Source organism: Palaemon carinicauda, chromosome 33, assembly GCF_036898095.1.
Source record: "Palaemon carinicauda isolate YSFRI2023 chromosome 33, ASM3689809v2, whole genome shotgun sequence".
Classification (NCBI taxonomy): Eukaryota; Metazoa; Arthropoda; class Malacostraca; order Decapoda; family Palaemonidae; genus Palaemon; species Palaemon carinicauda.
The window spans coordinates 29,267,284-29,284,783 of NC_090757.1; the positions used below are offsets into that span (position 1 = coordinate 29,267,284).

At 35.7% G+C, this 17,500-nt stretch overlaps 1 protein-coding gene across 4 annotated transcripts in view; it reads left to right on the forward strand.

Moving 5' to 3' along the window:
- The window catches only part of homer (protein), a 455,167-nt gene that overhangs the window by 141,814 nt on the left and 295,853 nt on the right, over positions 1-17,500 (forward strand). Inside the window, exon 1 of one of the 4 annotated variants that reach the window (XM_068356890.1) lies at positions 382-401. The exons of the other annotated variants lie outside the window; for them this stretch is intronic. Coding sequence (XP_068212991.1) covers positions 400-401 — 2 coding nt within the window. The 5' untranslated portion in view covers positions 382-399. Of the gene's footprint in view, positions 1-381; positions 402-17,500 lie in introns of those variants that run through there. 4 annotated transcript variants of the gene reach the window in all.

The following is a 17,500-nucleotide window of genomic DNA, read 5'->3' on the forward strand; positions in this document are numbered from 1 at the left end:
TAGATATATAAATAATATATATACATATATATATGTATATATATATATATATATATATGTATATATGTATATGTATATACACACACACACACACATATATATATATATATATATATGTATATATGTATATGTATATACACACACACACACACATATATATATATATATATATATACTGTATATTGTGTGTGTTCGATGTCGTACCAGACATAACTTAAGCAATACATTTGTTTAGGTTATGTTTTGGTATTGTTATTATATAAGCAGTTGTGTGGGATTTGAATGAAGGACTATAAATACTAATTAGTAATAAGTTTGTAATGGTTTTTTTCTTCCTCTATAGGTGAGTATAGTGCATTTACTCCAGTGTATGGGACCGCCGTTAACCCCGCTTCTAAAATGTAAGTGTCGAACCCATAATTTAATTGTCTTTTGACTGATTTTTATAAGGTTGTTTGCCTAATGACCCATTAGTATTCGTTACTGAATGTATGGTCAATATCAAAATTAGTGCATCACTTAGCATGCTGGTTTCACGTTCTTTTTTTATGGGAATATGAGTATTTTTATACATATTAGATAACATTAGAATTTAATGTTATGGTTTCACGTTCTTTTTTTATGGGAATATGAGTATTTTTTATACATATTAGATAACATTAGAATTTAATGTTATGTTTTTTAATGAGGCTGATTTCCCTGACTATCTCGCGCAAAGAGAAAATGTTGGAAATGAAGAATGCTAGATAAGAAAATAGTTTTGTGTTGTTTGGTTGTTGTTAGTTTCCGAATTTGTAGTTTAGATTGGTTTTACAGTTAAGTACCCATTACAGAGTTTGTTGTAACGGCCGAGAGAAGGTTATGACTCAAAGGCGGGATGCAATCAACTGAGTAACTTTATTAAAGAACACTCTCCTTTATATACAAAACCTTAAGGCAACAGGAATTTTCATGTTCGAGTGACAGACAATGTTACAGAGGAAACACGCAGATATGTTTATTCTGGTTCTTTTTAGTGCGGGGGAAGAGCGCAGATACAAGCATAATATATACGAAATAATTTATGTACGATCGCGTGACACACGCTTGGTACATTGTCTTTTTGGGGATGGTTGAAGAATTGGATCCTTTCAAATTATGGAAGATAAATGTTTCATTTCCTGCACATATCAAATTTGACTATACATCAAGGGATTTGGAACCCTGATGGTGGGTTCACTTTAATCGTGAAATATTACGCTTCTCGATGGACGCATCTTACTTCTCGGCTTTCCATGGCTTGCTTGTAATAGAAGAATGGAGCTTAAGTTCTAAATCTAAATGACTGTGGGAAAGCAGTTGGTTCCGATGTATCCTCAAGCATGAATATTTAATAGCCATTCTGCATATGTCACCTTGATGGTGTCAAGGTACTTGCTATACCTCCCAAAAGTAACGTTAATGTGGTGCGAAAAATTATTAAATAAAACGGAATAACACTTGCGGGCTTTGCTACTAAGTAAACCAACGGCTTCATACGAATCCAGACATTCATAGATAATACACACCCCCACAATATATATATATATATATATATATAATTACTTCTGGTGGCATGGTTGGAAGCGACCTGGCCTTTCATTAGAAGAGGCTAGGGTTCGATCCCAAGTGTGAGGTAAAAATTTACTTCTATTTGAGCACGATATTGTGTTGATATATATAAATATATGTATATATGTATATATATATATATATATATACATATATTTATATATATATATATATATATATATCAAACGTTTAACTGGGCTCCACAAGGCACTAAAATAATTAAAAGACCGAGGCCTACATGGCTTGGGACTATAAAGCGCTAAGTAGATAATGAATGGAGAAGTATTGAATTAAAAGCTCAAGACAGAGACGACTGGCGATATATTATATATATATATATATATGTGTGTGTGTGTGTGTGTGTGTATGTATGTATATATATATATATATATATATATATATAAACAGTTCTGTAATATTTATATCATTTTGTTTAGCAATAAAACCCATTACGGCATACTACATTATATTGGGTTGTGGTGGCCTGGTGGTAGAGTCCTTTCCTGGTGATTGCCAGACTGGGGTTCGTGTTCAGCTCAAATTCGTTAGTTCCTTAGGTCGCTGCAACCTCAACTTCCTTGTGAGCTAAGGATGAGGGTTTAGGGGAGCCTATAGGACTATCTGTTTAGTCATTAGCAGCCATTGCCTGGCCCTCCTTGGTTCCAGCTTGGTTGTAGAGTGGGCTTGGGCGCTGATCATATGTAATATGGTCAATCTCTAGGGCATTTTCCTGCTTGATTGGGCAGTATCACTGTCCCTTGCCTCTGCCATTCATGAGTGGCCTTTAAACCTTTAATGGATATTGTAAAACAGTAACTAAAGTTATTTGATTTGCCATTTAAAGTTAAAGTTAAAAGTTGTCTGGTTTCAGTTCGAGTTTCATCAGAATAGATGCTCACCAGAACGTCAGCCGGGCAAGCCCAATCACCCACTGTGGTGCCCAACCACAGCAGTGACCTCCCCAGTATACAGCTTACACTCACGGTCCTGGGCGGGGATCGATCTGCTGCCATGTAAATGCTAGGCGAACCCGTTACCACTGTACTAGCCTTGCTGTTTAACAATAATGGAATGAAAAATATGGACATAATAAGACAGATTAATTAACATTACATTAGAAAATAATGTATAATACTGTCCCAGGTCATGTATTACGTCCACTCCCCAACATTCGGGCCTACCACTTTTTTTCTCACCTCGCGCAATACGTGTCAAATAACAGCCTCCAGTGTGTCAGATTATACAGCATTCTTTTTAAAGTCACTTTTGAGAGCAATAGTACGCCCATTTAGGGAAATGTATGCACTGCATTTTGACTTCTCATATGTGACTTGGTGCTCCTTTTTGGGTTAAAACTTTTTAAATTGTATTTAGAGGATAATAAGGAAGCTTTCGTAAACATACAAGTATTCATGAACCAATAGGTTAGTGCTGGAGATTAATATAAGACTTTGGAACAATATTATATTAATATTTTATGTCTTGGCATTATTAACTATTTTTCAAAAATGACTTTGTTATCGCACTAAATCCGAAATTCACCGATTCTAAAATTACTAAAATTCACTAGCTTTCACACTTGGAGTTATCGTTATTTTATATTTGCAATTGTTCTCTTCATTTATTTATTTCCTTATTTCCTTTCCTCACTGGGCTATTTTTCCCTGCTTGAGTCCTTGGGCTCATAGCATCATGCTTTTCCAACTAGGGTTGTAGCTTGGATAGTAATAATAATAATAATAACAATAAGAGTCCCATCCGTACTCTTGGTATCAGTAGTCCTTGTAATATAAAGAAGTTTCAGAACAATTCTACACAATATACATACGACTGGGCATCTGTAATTCCAAGCAAATCAATTGCATTGTAAATGGCCTGCCCTGTTTTGGTAGATAATCTGAAACTAATTATACAGTCAAGTGTTCAGTCTGATGGAAACCAATCTCTCTCTCTCTCTCTCTCTCTCTCTCTCTCTCTCTCTCTCTCTCTCAAATATATTGTAATATATATAATCATATATATATATATATATATATATTATATATATATATATATATATATATACACACACATATATCGATATGCATATTTTTATTAGGAATATGCCAGTTATTTTCCGCAGTTGAAATGTGAATTCAATGAATTTTCTCAACTTCGTAAACGCATTTGCATATGCATGTTTAGAAACGCCAAGTGGAACGTATATATCCTTTCGCTTGTATTCATACCCAAGCTCTTTTATGCGGCAGATGGTGCACCGGGAAGCAGGTTAGAAACGGGCAGTTGCAGATCTCCTTACTGCCTCTTTATACCGAGATTTTTTTCTTTAATATTTTAATTCTTGTTGATTATTACTAATATTCTTCATTACTTGGTTTTATCAATAGCGTTGTTATTAACTTGCTAACAACATACGGGAGAACTGTTATTTATTTTGTCTCTGTCTCCGTCCAACGTTATGACTGTAATTAGATATTATGATTCTTCTAGATTATTAATAATATTCTTCATTACTTGGTTTTATCAACAGTGTTGTTATTAACTTGCTAACAACATACGGGAGAACTGTTATTCATTTTGTCTCAGTCTCCGTCCGACGTTATGTCTGTAATTAAATATTCTGATTCTTGTAGATTATTACTAATATTCTTCATTACTTAGCATCAGTTTTATCAACACCAGTCTTGTTATTAACTTGCTAACAACATACGGGAGAACTGTTATTCATTTTGTCTCAGTCTCCGTCCGACGTTATGTCTGTAATTAAATATTCTGATTCTTGTAGATTATTACTAATATTCTTCATTACTTAGCATCAGTTTTATCAACACCAGTCTTGTTATTAACTTGCTAACAACATACGGGAGAACTGTTATTCATTGTGTCTGTGTCTCCGTCCGACATTATGTCTGTAGCGCCTGCCTTACTCTGCATATATTCTTAATAGAAAGGTAGGTTATATGCTCACTTCTTTCTTCCTTTCATGAATTCTCAACCTTCGTATGGCCCACTTTTCAGTTTTCTCCAAAATTTCATATTTCTAATTAAAAGGTGAAAAAAAAGGTTAGAAAATATAGATTAAAAGTTTTGATAAAGAAAACATCTTTTCTTTATGATTAAGAACTAAATTTGTTACAAACTTGGCAGGAATGATAGTCTTAGTTGGTGAATTTCTATGGTATGCTCAATGCCTTAAATTAAAACATTACACTGCAAAAGACTAGCCGTCACTAGTAACACTAGCTTCACAGGAGACTTTAATTAACTTGAAGTTTTCATAAATATTTCATAGGAAATATTTATTTTCATAATGTTACTATTCCTAAAATATTTTATTTTTCCTATTTCCTTATTTCCTTTCCTCACTGGGCTATTTTCCCTGTTGGGGCCCCTGGGCTTATAGCATCCTGCTTTTCTAACTATGGTTGTAGCTTAGCATATAATAATAATAATAATAATAATAATAATAATAATAATAATAATAATAATAATAATTAGGCAAAAGTTCAGTTCACCTGTGCATAATTACTGTATAATACATCAGTGGAAGGCTGGAATTGTTAATTTTCACCCAATTGAAGAATTATCCTGTCAGAAAAGAGTGGTGCATTTTATATAAATTCTGATTTCTAATATTTTGAAATGTATATTTTTTTTAACACCGCTATGACCCCAGGTTGAGAACCCACGGTTTAGATTGTCCATCTATCTGTCTATCCCTCAGTGTGTTTGTGCGATGTACCTTGCCATTGTATTTTCTTTGACACCCGGTACAATGGCAGTTCATGATGTATCGATTTGCACTAGGAGAGATTCCTTGCCAATTCCTTTTGCATTTGCCTTAATTTTTTTAATATTGAAGGATTTTGCCAGAAGATGAAATTATTAGCCCACACACTGTGTATTCTGTACTTCACTTTATCCTTGGCCATAACGTTTGAATTGTAGGAGATAGCCACTTCAAATCCTGAATGGTAGTAAGTTGGTCAGGGCACCAGCCACCCGTTGAGATACTACCGCCAGAGAGTAATGGGGTCTTGACTGGCCAGACAGTACTACATTGGATCCTTCTCTCTGGTTACGGTTCATTTTCCCTTTGCCTACACACTCTGAATAGCCTAGGTTAGTCTTTACATATTCTCCTCTGTCTTCATACACCTGACGACACTGAGATTCCCAAACAATTCTTTACTCAAGGGGTTACTGCACTGTAATTGTTCAGTGGCTACTTTCTACTTGGTAAAGGTAGAAGAGACTCTTTAGCTAGCTATGGTAAGCAGTTCTCCATAGCCTCTGTACCATGGTTTTCCACTGGCTTGTGTTCTTGCTTGAGGGTACACTCGAACACGATTATTTTATCTTATTTCTCTTCCTCTTGTTTTGTTAAACTTTTTTATAGTTTATATAGGAAATATATATTTTAATGTTGTTACTCTTAGAATATTTTATGTAACTTTTTTCCTTTCCTCGCTGGGCTATTTCCCCTGTTGGAGCCCCTGCGCCTGTAGCATTCTGCTTTTCCAACTAGGGTTGTAGCTTAGCAAGTAATAATAATAATGATATACTCCACTAGCAAAGTCATTTTAGATAGCTCCAAGTTTAGGGACCTTGTGTTATTGACCCTGAAACCTTCTTCATAATTGTGATAGCTACCGGTGGGACATACATATTTCAGAAACACATCTTATCGTCAAGATTTTTGTAATAAAATGGTTGTATACTTTATCAGGAACCATTTTGGTATCTTTTTCAAAGTTTTATCAATCGGAAAGCCCTTGAGATGAGTTGGGCGTACGTATTCGTAGGGGTCATTTATTGTTGTGGCTATGCTCTATAAGTGATGATGATGATGATTATTATTATTATTATTATTATTATTATTATTATTTTATTGTTATTATTTTTAATATTATTATTATTTTATTATTGTTATTATTTTATTATTGTTATTATTTTATTATTATTATTATTATTATTTTCATTTTATTGTTATTATTATTTTTTATTATTATTATTATTATTTTTATTATTATTATTTTAACTACAGCTTCTTGGTATTTACGTTGTTGCTTTTAATCAATAATCCAGTTCCGTAAGATGAGAATAGCCTCTTGAGGAAAGGGTTTGCAGGCAACACCACTCACATCTTGACTACTGATTCAAGTAAGAAAACCTTGCGTATGAAACTAGTAATTTTTATTTATAAGCGCCCAGGATTTTTATGGAGTAGTTATAAGCCATTACATCATTCCTCGGAATGCCAACATTTCTGACCCTCTTTGCGTATGCAAACATCACAAAAAAAAACAATCCATATTTTTCCTTTTTCTGGTTCATTCAACAATCCTGGTTTTATTTTCTCGTGCTATACCAGTTGATTTTAACAACAGCCATTATTTTAGTTTCTTTGCTGTTACAACTTTTTTGCTGTTACAACTTTTGTATTTCCTCGAGAACCTTTTACAACAAAGTCCGTCCTCTTGCTTTTACTATCGGGCTGGAGGTAAAGTATTTATACGCTGCATTTATTATTTATATTATATTTGTTGGAGTTTAAACAGTATTAATCTGTTGATGGTATATTTTATAGCATATGGAAGCTTCTTGTAATAAGTCTACTCCGAGATGCATCCATCGTATTGGTTCTGATGACTTTGCAGACATTTCATTTATGTGAAGTTGATATGCTTTTAGTATAATGGTGGTGAGTGACCTAGTGTTCAAATGAAACTACACATTTCTAAAGTCCCCGTTTTGTCATTACTTTCGCAGTATAACCTACCCTCTTCCTCCTATTGTAGTCCTTGTTTCCTTCTCATATCCTTCTCATCCTAATCTGAAAATTTTTCTTACTTAACCTAGTATAATCTGCCTTGCAAACGTTGTGTATCACTTCTTAATGTATTATTATTATTATTATTATTATTATTATTTTATTATTATTATTATTATTATTATTACTACTACTAGCCAAGCTACAACCCTTGTTGGAAAAGCTTATAGCCTTATAAGCTCAAGGGCTCCAACAGGAAAAAATAGCCCAGTGATGAATGGAAACAAGTAAATTGATAAACAACATAAGAAGTAATGAAAAATTAAAATAAAATATTAAAAAAAGAACATTAACAACATCAAAACATTTATTTCATATATAACTATAAAATGACTTATGCCAGCCTGTTCAACATGAAAACATTTGCTGCAACTTGGATTTTTTTAAGTTCTACTGATTCAACTACCCGATTAGGAAGCTCATTCCACAACTTGGTCATGGCTGGAATAAAATTCTAGAATACTGTGTAGTATTCAGCCTCATGATGGAGAAGGCCTGACTATTAGAAATAGCTGCTACCGAGTAGTTTAGTCCTAACGGCGATCTGATTTTTGAGACGTTCGTGACCGGGTTGAGTATTGCACATCGAAAAGAATTGGAAATCTTAGATGAAAGCAAGACATGAAGAAATGAAAGAAAAGAATTGATTATCTTCTCTGTATAATACAACACGGACAAATAATTTCACTATCCAAGCCGTCTAATCTTAAGCATTTTTCTTGTCCGGAAGTGTTCTTTTTTTGGTGATGATGTTTACGACATAAGTTGTATTGCTGTTATAGTTGTCAGGTTGTTATTATTGTTGTTGTCAGGCAAAAAGCTTTGCATGTTTTTGTTTGAAAATCGTAATCATTCGACTAAAGAGGTTGAAATTAAGTGATACATTTTATCCTTTATGTTTAAGGAATTTACGATCTTATGATATATGATTTTTACAAAATTAAGAATGATTGAGAATTAAAAAATAGAAAAATTAAAAATTAAGAAAATAAGAATGACTAAAAATCAGTAAGAAGTGTTGCAAAGATAAAGGAAATAAGATATTGTAACTATTTTAACACTGCTATTTTTAGTTTCAATAGATTCTGGCTGTTAAACTTTGAATTCCTTAATTTTTTTTTTTTTTTAAATTATACCATTTGCTATTAAAGCATCTTTAAATGTGTTCATCATTGCAGTTATTTGAGGAAGTTGTTTTATTCTATGCCATTCTGTAGTTCTGAGCGAACATTTGAGTGTCATTATAATGACAGAATGACGATTATTTGTCTTCACGTTAGCTGTCAGAGATCCGAATCATCAGCCTAAGGTTGCGATATTTGCTCTGGAAACATTGCCCCTAGTTCCGAAGTCCTCTTCTCAAACTTGTTAACTACAAGTATGGTTTGCTAATGAGGAACCGAAGTGAACTTGGGAACCGAAGTGAACTAAAGAACAGAAGTGAATGAGGAACCGAAGTGAACTAAAGAACCGAAGTGAATGAGGAACCGAAGTGAACTAAAGAACCGAAGTGAACTAAAGAACCGAAGTGAATGAGGAACCGAAGTGAACCAAAGAACCGAAGTGAACTTAGGAACCGAAGTGAACTAAAGAACCGAAGTGAACTGAGGAACCGAAGTGAACTGAGGAACCGAAGTGAACTTACCCATGGCTACTAGTGATATGAACATTTTGAAGGGTAAATCACATGTAAAGAGTATTTTCTTCCTATCATTTTTTTTTTTTGTAAAGGGATCTCTGTTATTTAAAGATGAGGGGGTGGATCTTAGTGATATGAAGATTTTGAAGGGTAAATCACATGTAGAGAGTTTTCTTATCATTTTTTTTTTCTTTTTTGTAAAGGGATCTCTGTTATTTAAAGATGAAGGGGAGGGGGCGGGTGGATCTAGTAAGACAGTGGTTGGGTAATCAGATCTTTAGATTTTCATCAACGTATCACTAACTATAAAAATAAAATTTTCCAGCTTTCCAGCCATAAAGTAAGAAAGAATTCGATTGATCTATCATTTTCCTTTCTCTCCAGTTCTTCTCCAGTGTGGAAGAAACCTGTCGAAAGGCACCCAGTTTCTTTTTTTACATTGCAAATTGAATTTTCCCTGCCAAACTTTATGTGGCTTCCGGAACAGACATTCCTAATAGATTTCTCCGACCAAGTCTGCCTTCTCCGTAACCCCCCCCTACCCCCCTTCATCCTCCTCAAGCATCCCTACGGTGTAGGTTGATTGATGGGACGGTGATTGATTGATAATAAAATCATGGTTGCTAGGCCTAACGTTTGTGTGTATATATGAATGTATGTTTAAATATAATATATGTAGTCATGTTTATATATATATATATATATATATATATATATATATGTGTATATATATATATATATATATATATGTACACTAGTTGGGAGGAAGAGCTTTTTGTAATCCGTTAGTCATTGTGTAATTCTAGTGTATGCGACCTGTCAAAATGACGGCAAAATGACTGGAGAACTTGAGATTTAGGTGATAAAAGTTTGTGGCAGGCATAACCACTCCCGTAATCCAGTCATGGGTGATTCTATTTGCGATTGTGTTTTTACCATTATGGCTAAGATATAAGATGATAGAAAGGCCTCTTTCAATTTTGTTGGGGATTTCTATGTTCACCATAGGGAGTGGTTAAATTCGGTTTCTCCTACTGATCGCCACGGCTTAAGGACTAAAAGACTTTTCCGTTGCATCAGGCTGTGAATAAATCATAAGTGAAGTTACTCACAGGTCTGGTAACTGCTTGGACTTCGTATGCACCTACTCCCCTGGGGTTATGGAAAGTGAAGTTGGTTCTCCAGTTGGGACATCTGATCATGTCTTGATTTCAATTGTAGTGAAGACTTACCAGCCAGTCCCTGGTGTGTCATACTCTATTAAGATTCATATAAAATCTCAAGCAGACTGAAATGGCGTTTTGCGTGATCTTTTGACAACTGGTCACAATTTTGTCAATCCTGTTGTTCCTTTGAATGAGAATCTGGTCAACATAATTGATAGGCGTATCTCTCTCGTGTGTTTAGGTACCGAATGAAAGATAAACACTGGTTCAATGATGGTTATTTGGATAAGTAGGAGTCCTATAATCTTTGGAAGATAGAAGCGACTTGGAACTAGAAGCTTTTCCTCAGAAAGTTTGTTTCAACTAAAAAGAAAAGCAATTTAATCATAATAGAAACACTCTGGTACAACCCAGGAACATAAGTGGTGGACTACCCTTAAATCTGCACTCTTTGGTGTAGATGCAACAGTTCCTCCTTTACTTAAACCAGATGGCTCAGTCACTCACTGTCCAAAGGAAAAGGCAACCCTTTTGGCGGATGTTTTTGACAGTAAGAAGAGTAATGAGAAACTCGAACTTCCTCATTCCTGTTTTCCTGAGGCTAAACTAACTAGTTCAGCTTTTCGATCTCGTGAAATTAATGTTCTCTTGATGGACCTTGATGCTTATGGAGGCGTAAACCCAGATGCTAAGTTTTCTAGTTTTTAATAAAGACTGCAGATTTCTTAACTCCAACGTTATCTGTTATTTTCCGCAAGTTAGCCAAAAGAGTTTTTTTTTTCACTTGGAGAATTGGTAATGTTATTGCAGTATGCAAATACGTTTTTGGTAGCTCAAGTCCTGCTGATTACCGTCCAATTTCCATAACTCCCATATTGTCTAAAGTTTTTGAACGTCTTTGGGCAAAACGTCTAAATAATGTTGCGGAAGTTAATCATCTGTTCCGTAATGTGTAATGTGGACTTCGTAAAGGCCTTGTAGCATGTGAGGCCCTTCTTAGAATCTCATTGATTGTGGTCAGGAAGTGTGCATTATTAATTTTAATGCTGCCTTTGACTTAGTTAATCATGAGGTCCTTATTTCCAAACTGAAACAGTTGGGAGTGCGTGGGATTTCTTAGCATCATTATTGAATTTTTAAGTAATAGATCTCAAAAGAGTTGTTGTCAATGGACACCATAGTGAATATAGGAATGCGATATCTGGTGTTCATCAGGGTAGTGTTCTTGGCCCATTACTTTTCATGCTATATACATATGACATGGAGTTTGGCCTAAAAAACAAGTTCGATGCGTATGCAGATGATGCTACTATCTTTGCATCAATTCCATCTCCTGGTGATGCTGAATCCCTTAATAGAGATCTAACCAAAATTAGTACATGATGCAAATTATGGGGCATGAAGTTGAATCCTAACAAAACTCAAAAGTATGATTGTAAGTAGGTCGTGGACAGTGGCTCCTCAATATCCGGATTTCAGCATTGATAAGGTTTCTTTATGTCTATATGACTATTTTTTAAATTTTAGGTGTGATTCTCGGTGATTAATCTATTCTGAAGGGTTTTAACTATTTCAGTTTACTCTGTTTCGAGTGTTGTTCTCCTGTCTAGTCTTTAGCTGCCAAATCTCCTCCAGATCTGTTGGACAAGAACTTACGGTCAATTAGATTTCTCATTCCTGATCTAAATGTTAATCTCTGGCACCTTCGTGCAATTAGTTCGTTATGTATATTACATACGATTTTTCATAATTCTGATTATCTTTTGCATTCAGATCTTCCTGGACAGTACGTAATACTAATGCAGTTAATTCTAATAGTCAAGCCTTCTCCATCACGAGGCTCAATACTGCACAGTAATCTATAAATTTTATTCCAGTTGTAACCAAGCTTACGAATGATGTTCCTAATCCGATAGTTGTATCGGTGGATCTTCAAAAGTTCAAACTTGCAGAAAGTGTTTTCACGTTGAACAGGCTGACCTAAGACTTTTTTTATAGTATATATATGAAAGATGTAGTTTAATGTTGTTACTGTTCTTGAAATTTTATTTTAATTGTTCATTACTTCTTTTGCATTTTATTTCCTTATATCCTTTCTTCACTGGGCTATTTATTTCGCAGTTAGAGCCCTTGGGCCTATAACATCCTGCTTTTCCAACTAGGGTTGTAGCTTAGCTAATAATAATAGATATACATGTGCGCAAACGCATTCCATACCCCTTTCGCCTTGGTATGACTACCTCCTCTTCCCTTGCCTAATGAACGGGGACAGCTGAGCGTGACCGGAAATGAGTATATGAACGGGGAGAGCTGAGCGTGACCGGAAATGAGTATATGAACGGGGAGAGCTGAGCGTGACCGGAAATGAGTATATGAACGGGGAGAGCTGAGCGTTACCGGAAATGATTATATGAACGGGGAGAGCTGAGCGTGACGGGAAATGAGTATATGAACGGGGAGAGCTGAGCGTGACCGGAAATGAGTATATGAACGGGGGAGCTGAGTGTGACCGGTAATGAGTATATGAAGGGAGGAGAGCTGAGCGTGACTGGAAATGAGTATATGAACGGGGAGAGCTGAGCGTTACCGGAAATGATTATATGAACGGGGAGAGCTGAGCGTGACGGGAAATGAGTATATGAACGGGGAGAGATGAGCGTGACCGGAAATGAGTATATGAACGGGGGAGCTGAGTGTGACCGGTAATGAGTATATGAAGGGAGGAGAGCTGAGCGTGACTGGAAATGAGTATATGAACGGGGAGAGCTGAGCGTTACCGGAAATGATTATATGAACGGGGAGAGCTGAGCGTGACGGGAAATGAGTATATGAACGGGGAGAGCTGAGCGTGACCGGAAATGAGTATATGAACGGGGAGAGCTGAGCGTTACCGGAAATGATTATATGAACGGGGAGAGCTGAGCGTGACGGGAAATGAGTATATGAACGGGGAGAGCTGAGCGTGACCGGAAATGAGTATATGAACGGGGAGAGCTGAGCGTGACCGGAAATGTGTATATATTTATATATATAGCCAGACACTTGCTCTTTTTTATGTATGGGAGATATTGTTTCCCCTGGTCTGAAAATACTTTATTGAACGATAGTAACAGTTATATATTTTTCTCTTTGTAGACCTCCTAGTAAGAGGATCGGGTAGCTAAAACGTAAAAAAGTATTGACATAACTTCTTCCTTATCTTGCTAGTATTATAAAGGGTCACGAAAATGGATTGCAGTATTTGTTAGGCTTAGAACATGAGAAATGGATCTCGTAACGTTTGGGCTACATTTTTTTTTTTTTCATATTGTTGCATTCACTTTTATATATTTATTCTTTTGCTTTGTAATGTTCTTTGTATGAATTTTATCAGAGGCAAATACTAATGTACTTAATTGAAACTTTTACATTATCTCCTGGATTCTTTGCAATTTGTCCTCTACAAGTCTCTCTCTCTCTCTCTCTCTCTCTCTCTCTCTCTCTCTCTCTCTCTCTCTCTCTCTCCTCTCTCTCTCTCTTTTTTTTTTTTTTTTTACACGGAACATTCAGCTTATCATAGTATATTTAAAAATTACTTAAACATTGTTAATATGGATATGTGTATCTTCCAATTCTGTATCAATCCATTTTTTACTGCAGTTCACGCCACTGTATTCTCCTTGTAAAACAGATATCACACTCTTCATTTACTAGATTCTGCGATATACTGTTATTACACAAGCATCCGTTAATTATCTGAAGAGTAAATTTACGTATCTTTGACCATCTATCCCCCTTTCATAATCATTCGGTACTATTCTCTTTTCAATTTACTCATCCTGCAGTATCTCTGCCAGGCTTGCTAAATTACAGTATAATCTGTAAAATCAGGGTGTTTTTTCTCAAATGTATTCGTATATTTACCTTGGCCAGTTGTTGTAAATTTTTATTTTTTCATTGTATTTTCTGTACTTTTCTTTTTCCATCGGTATGTACTAAATTTATATTATTTTTTTCATGAGGTATTCTATTGTATATTCTTAGTGTTCCTTCGGTGGTGTAAAGTATATTATTATTTTTCCTTCGAGGGTTTCACCCTTAAACTTGTAATAGATGTCATTGAAATAATATTTAGTGAAGGTCACCCATAAACATGCACTTAGCCATTTGCAATTGACGGCGCTATTATTATTATTATTATTATTATTATTATTGTTGTTGTTGTTGTTGTTGTTGTTGTTGTTATTATTATTATTAGCCAAACTACAACCCTAGTTGGAAAAGCAAGATGCCATAAGCCCAAGGGCTCCAATAGGGAAAAATAGCCCAGTGAGGAAAGTAAATAAGGAAATAAATAAATGATGTGAACAAATTAACAATAAATCATTCTAAAAAAAAAGTAACAACGTCAAAATAGTATATGTCATATATAAACTGTTAACATCGTCAAAAACAGGTATGTCATAATATAAACTATAAAAAGACTCATGTCAGCCTGGCCTGTTGATGCTGATTGCTGGGGATGTAAATAAATCACATAAGTTCATCAGAACATTATTTTGATTGCTTGAGGGTACACTCGGGCACACTATTCTATCTAATATCTCTGTCTCTTGTTTTGTTAAATTATTTAAAGTTTATATATGAAATATTTATTTTAATGTTGTTACTGTTCTTAAAATATTTTCTATTTTTCCTTGTTTCTTTTCCTCACTGTGCTATTTTCCCTGTTAGGGCCCCTGGGCTTAAAGCATCCTGTTTTTTTCAATTAGGGTTGTAGCTTAGCAATTAATAATAATAATAATAATAATAATAATAATAATAATAATAATAATAATAATAATAATAATGATAATAATAAAGGGGTGTTTAAATTCATTTTGATTATCCAGAATCTTGGACTTCATTACCCCCGTATTTATGGCTGCTTATATATCCTTTTTTATCTACGTGTTTTGTGTTACTATAGATAATTTGGAAAATGGATGTTTGACCCTCGCACACTTTAGTCATTCATAAATTGGTCGAAAAAGAAAAATACATAACAATTTTTGGGACATTAAAGCACTAATGGTATACATTAAAACCGGCTAGATCGTACAAGGAAAAGTGATTCAATACAGTGGTACTGAAAGACAATGAACTGATTGTAGACGGATTACATAGTCTCAAAAAGAATTTATAATAAATGTTGAGTAAGGGGCTGTCAGTGAGATTTAATAATATCCAACAAAAATTGTGGTAGTTCAAGTCCTGGTAAATAGGGAGGGTTGGCGGCTGGAAAGTCATCCGGCCATGAAAAATTAGCCAAAGCAAATATTGCCAGTGAAAATTGTGAAAATAATACTAATGCTAGGGCGTTCCCCGTAGGAGACGCGTTGGGACCTCGCCTGATCCCTCCGAAAAAACGGCAAGGGCCACCCATTCATGGGCGGGCTGTGTTAAAGAGGCTAGCTCAGAGGAAAATATCTGAGGAGAGGATGAGAGCAGCAACTCTGAATATGGGGACAATGACGGGAAAAGGGCGAGAGCTGGTTGATCTCAAAGGGATTAACCGGTGATGAAGTGTGGGACAGAGGTAGATGGAGAAAGCTGACCAGAAACTTCGATCCAACATAGAAGTGGAAAAAGATGCAGACAAAGAAGAAGAACAAGAATTGTAACTACAGTCCATTTCTTTTAGCGAGGCAGATTTGCAGAGACTCGCAACGGTGCCCCTTTAGCTCGGAAAAGTTTCCTGATCGCTGATTGGTTAGAATTATCTCGTCCAACCAATCAGCGTTCAGGAAACTTTTCCGAGCTAAAAGGGCACCGCTGCGAGTCGGTGCAAATATGTCTCGCTAAAAGAAATTGTCTATAGTAGTACCTATGGGTAGATGAAATCTGATTATAGAGGAAAACAGTAGGTGTGAAGAGACGCAGAATAGAAGTATGTAACGGAATATCATGTAAGTACTGAAGAGATTGAATTGAATTTCAGTTGTAAGAAGACAGGCAATCTGATTTTATTGCTAATAACATCAGAAAACAGTTTGGTAGGAAAGGTCGGTCTTCTTCTTCTTCTTCTTCTTCTTCTTCTTTTTTTTTTTTTTTTTTTTTTTTTTTTTTTTTTTTGTGTGGTGGTGGTGGGTGGGGGGTGGGGGGGTGTAGTAGATGTTGACTGTTAGTCTGCTCGCATAATTGAATTGTTGTCATTGAACGGTACATAGAATTTATAGCGAACATTAGACAGGTATATTCTATTTCAAACTGCAAAGGGAATATGTGGGTAGACGTTGTTCGTTCCCCAGCGCGCGCGCGCGTGAGAGAGAGAGAGAGAGAGAGAGAGAGAGAGAGAGAGAGAGAGAGAGAGAGAGAGATTGGTAGACTTTGTTCTTTCCCCAGAGAGAGAGAGAGAGAGAGAGAGAGAGAGAGAGAGATTGGTAGACTGTTCTTTCCGGAGAGAGATAGAAAGAGAATTGGTAGACTGTTCTTTCCCCAGAGAGAGAGAGAGAGAGAGAGAGAGAGAGAGAGAGAGAGAGAGAGAGAGAGAGAGAGAGAGAGAGAGACTGTTCTTTCCCTAGAGAGAGTGAGAGAGAGAGAGAGAGAAAGATAGGATTGGTAGACTTTGTTCTTTCCCCAGAGAGAGAGAGAGAGAGAGAGAGGGAGAGGAAACATTCTTTTTAAAGTAAAAATGAATGCAAGTTTTGCAAATGAATCGCTGAGGAAGAAATTGAACAGTGCACACACGTGTTTCACGTCCATGTAAACCTTCATTTGTGATTCTGAGGGGAAATTCTTTTGTCTCCTGTAATTCTCATGATCCCTTTGATAGTCTGATTGTTCTCTCGTTTTCTCTTATTTATTCATCATTATCTGGCTAAATGTCCCCTTTTTTATAACCGAGATTTTACCCTCGTCGCTTTTTATTCGTTCGCCTCGTCTTTGCATCTTGATTTGAGCCTCGGGGGCTTGGCGCAGGAAGTCTCGGCCTCACAGATAAATGGACTCCATTTCCCCTATTGGAATTGAGAGAGAGAGAGAGAGAGAGAGAGAGAGAGAGAGAGAGAGAGAGAGAGAGAGAGAGAGAGAGAGGTAATATTCCACTGGTGCCGCCGTTTAAGATAGCAGTCACGATATTCGCTTTAAATTACCGAGAAGAGAAATTATATAGCTGCAAATTACTGAAAAGATAATGGAAGTAGGTGTAAGTTATTAGAATTGGAAGTTGGATTGCTTGGTTGCAAATTAATATAATTACAGATTAGAAAACATCAAGGGTGTTTTCTTTCATTTTGCTGCCTTAATTTATCG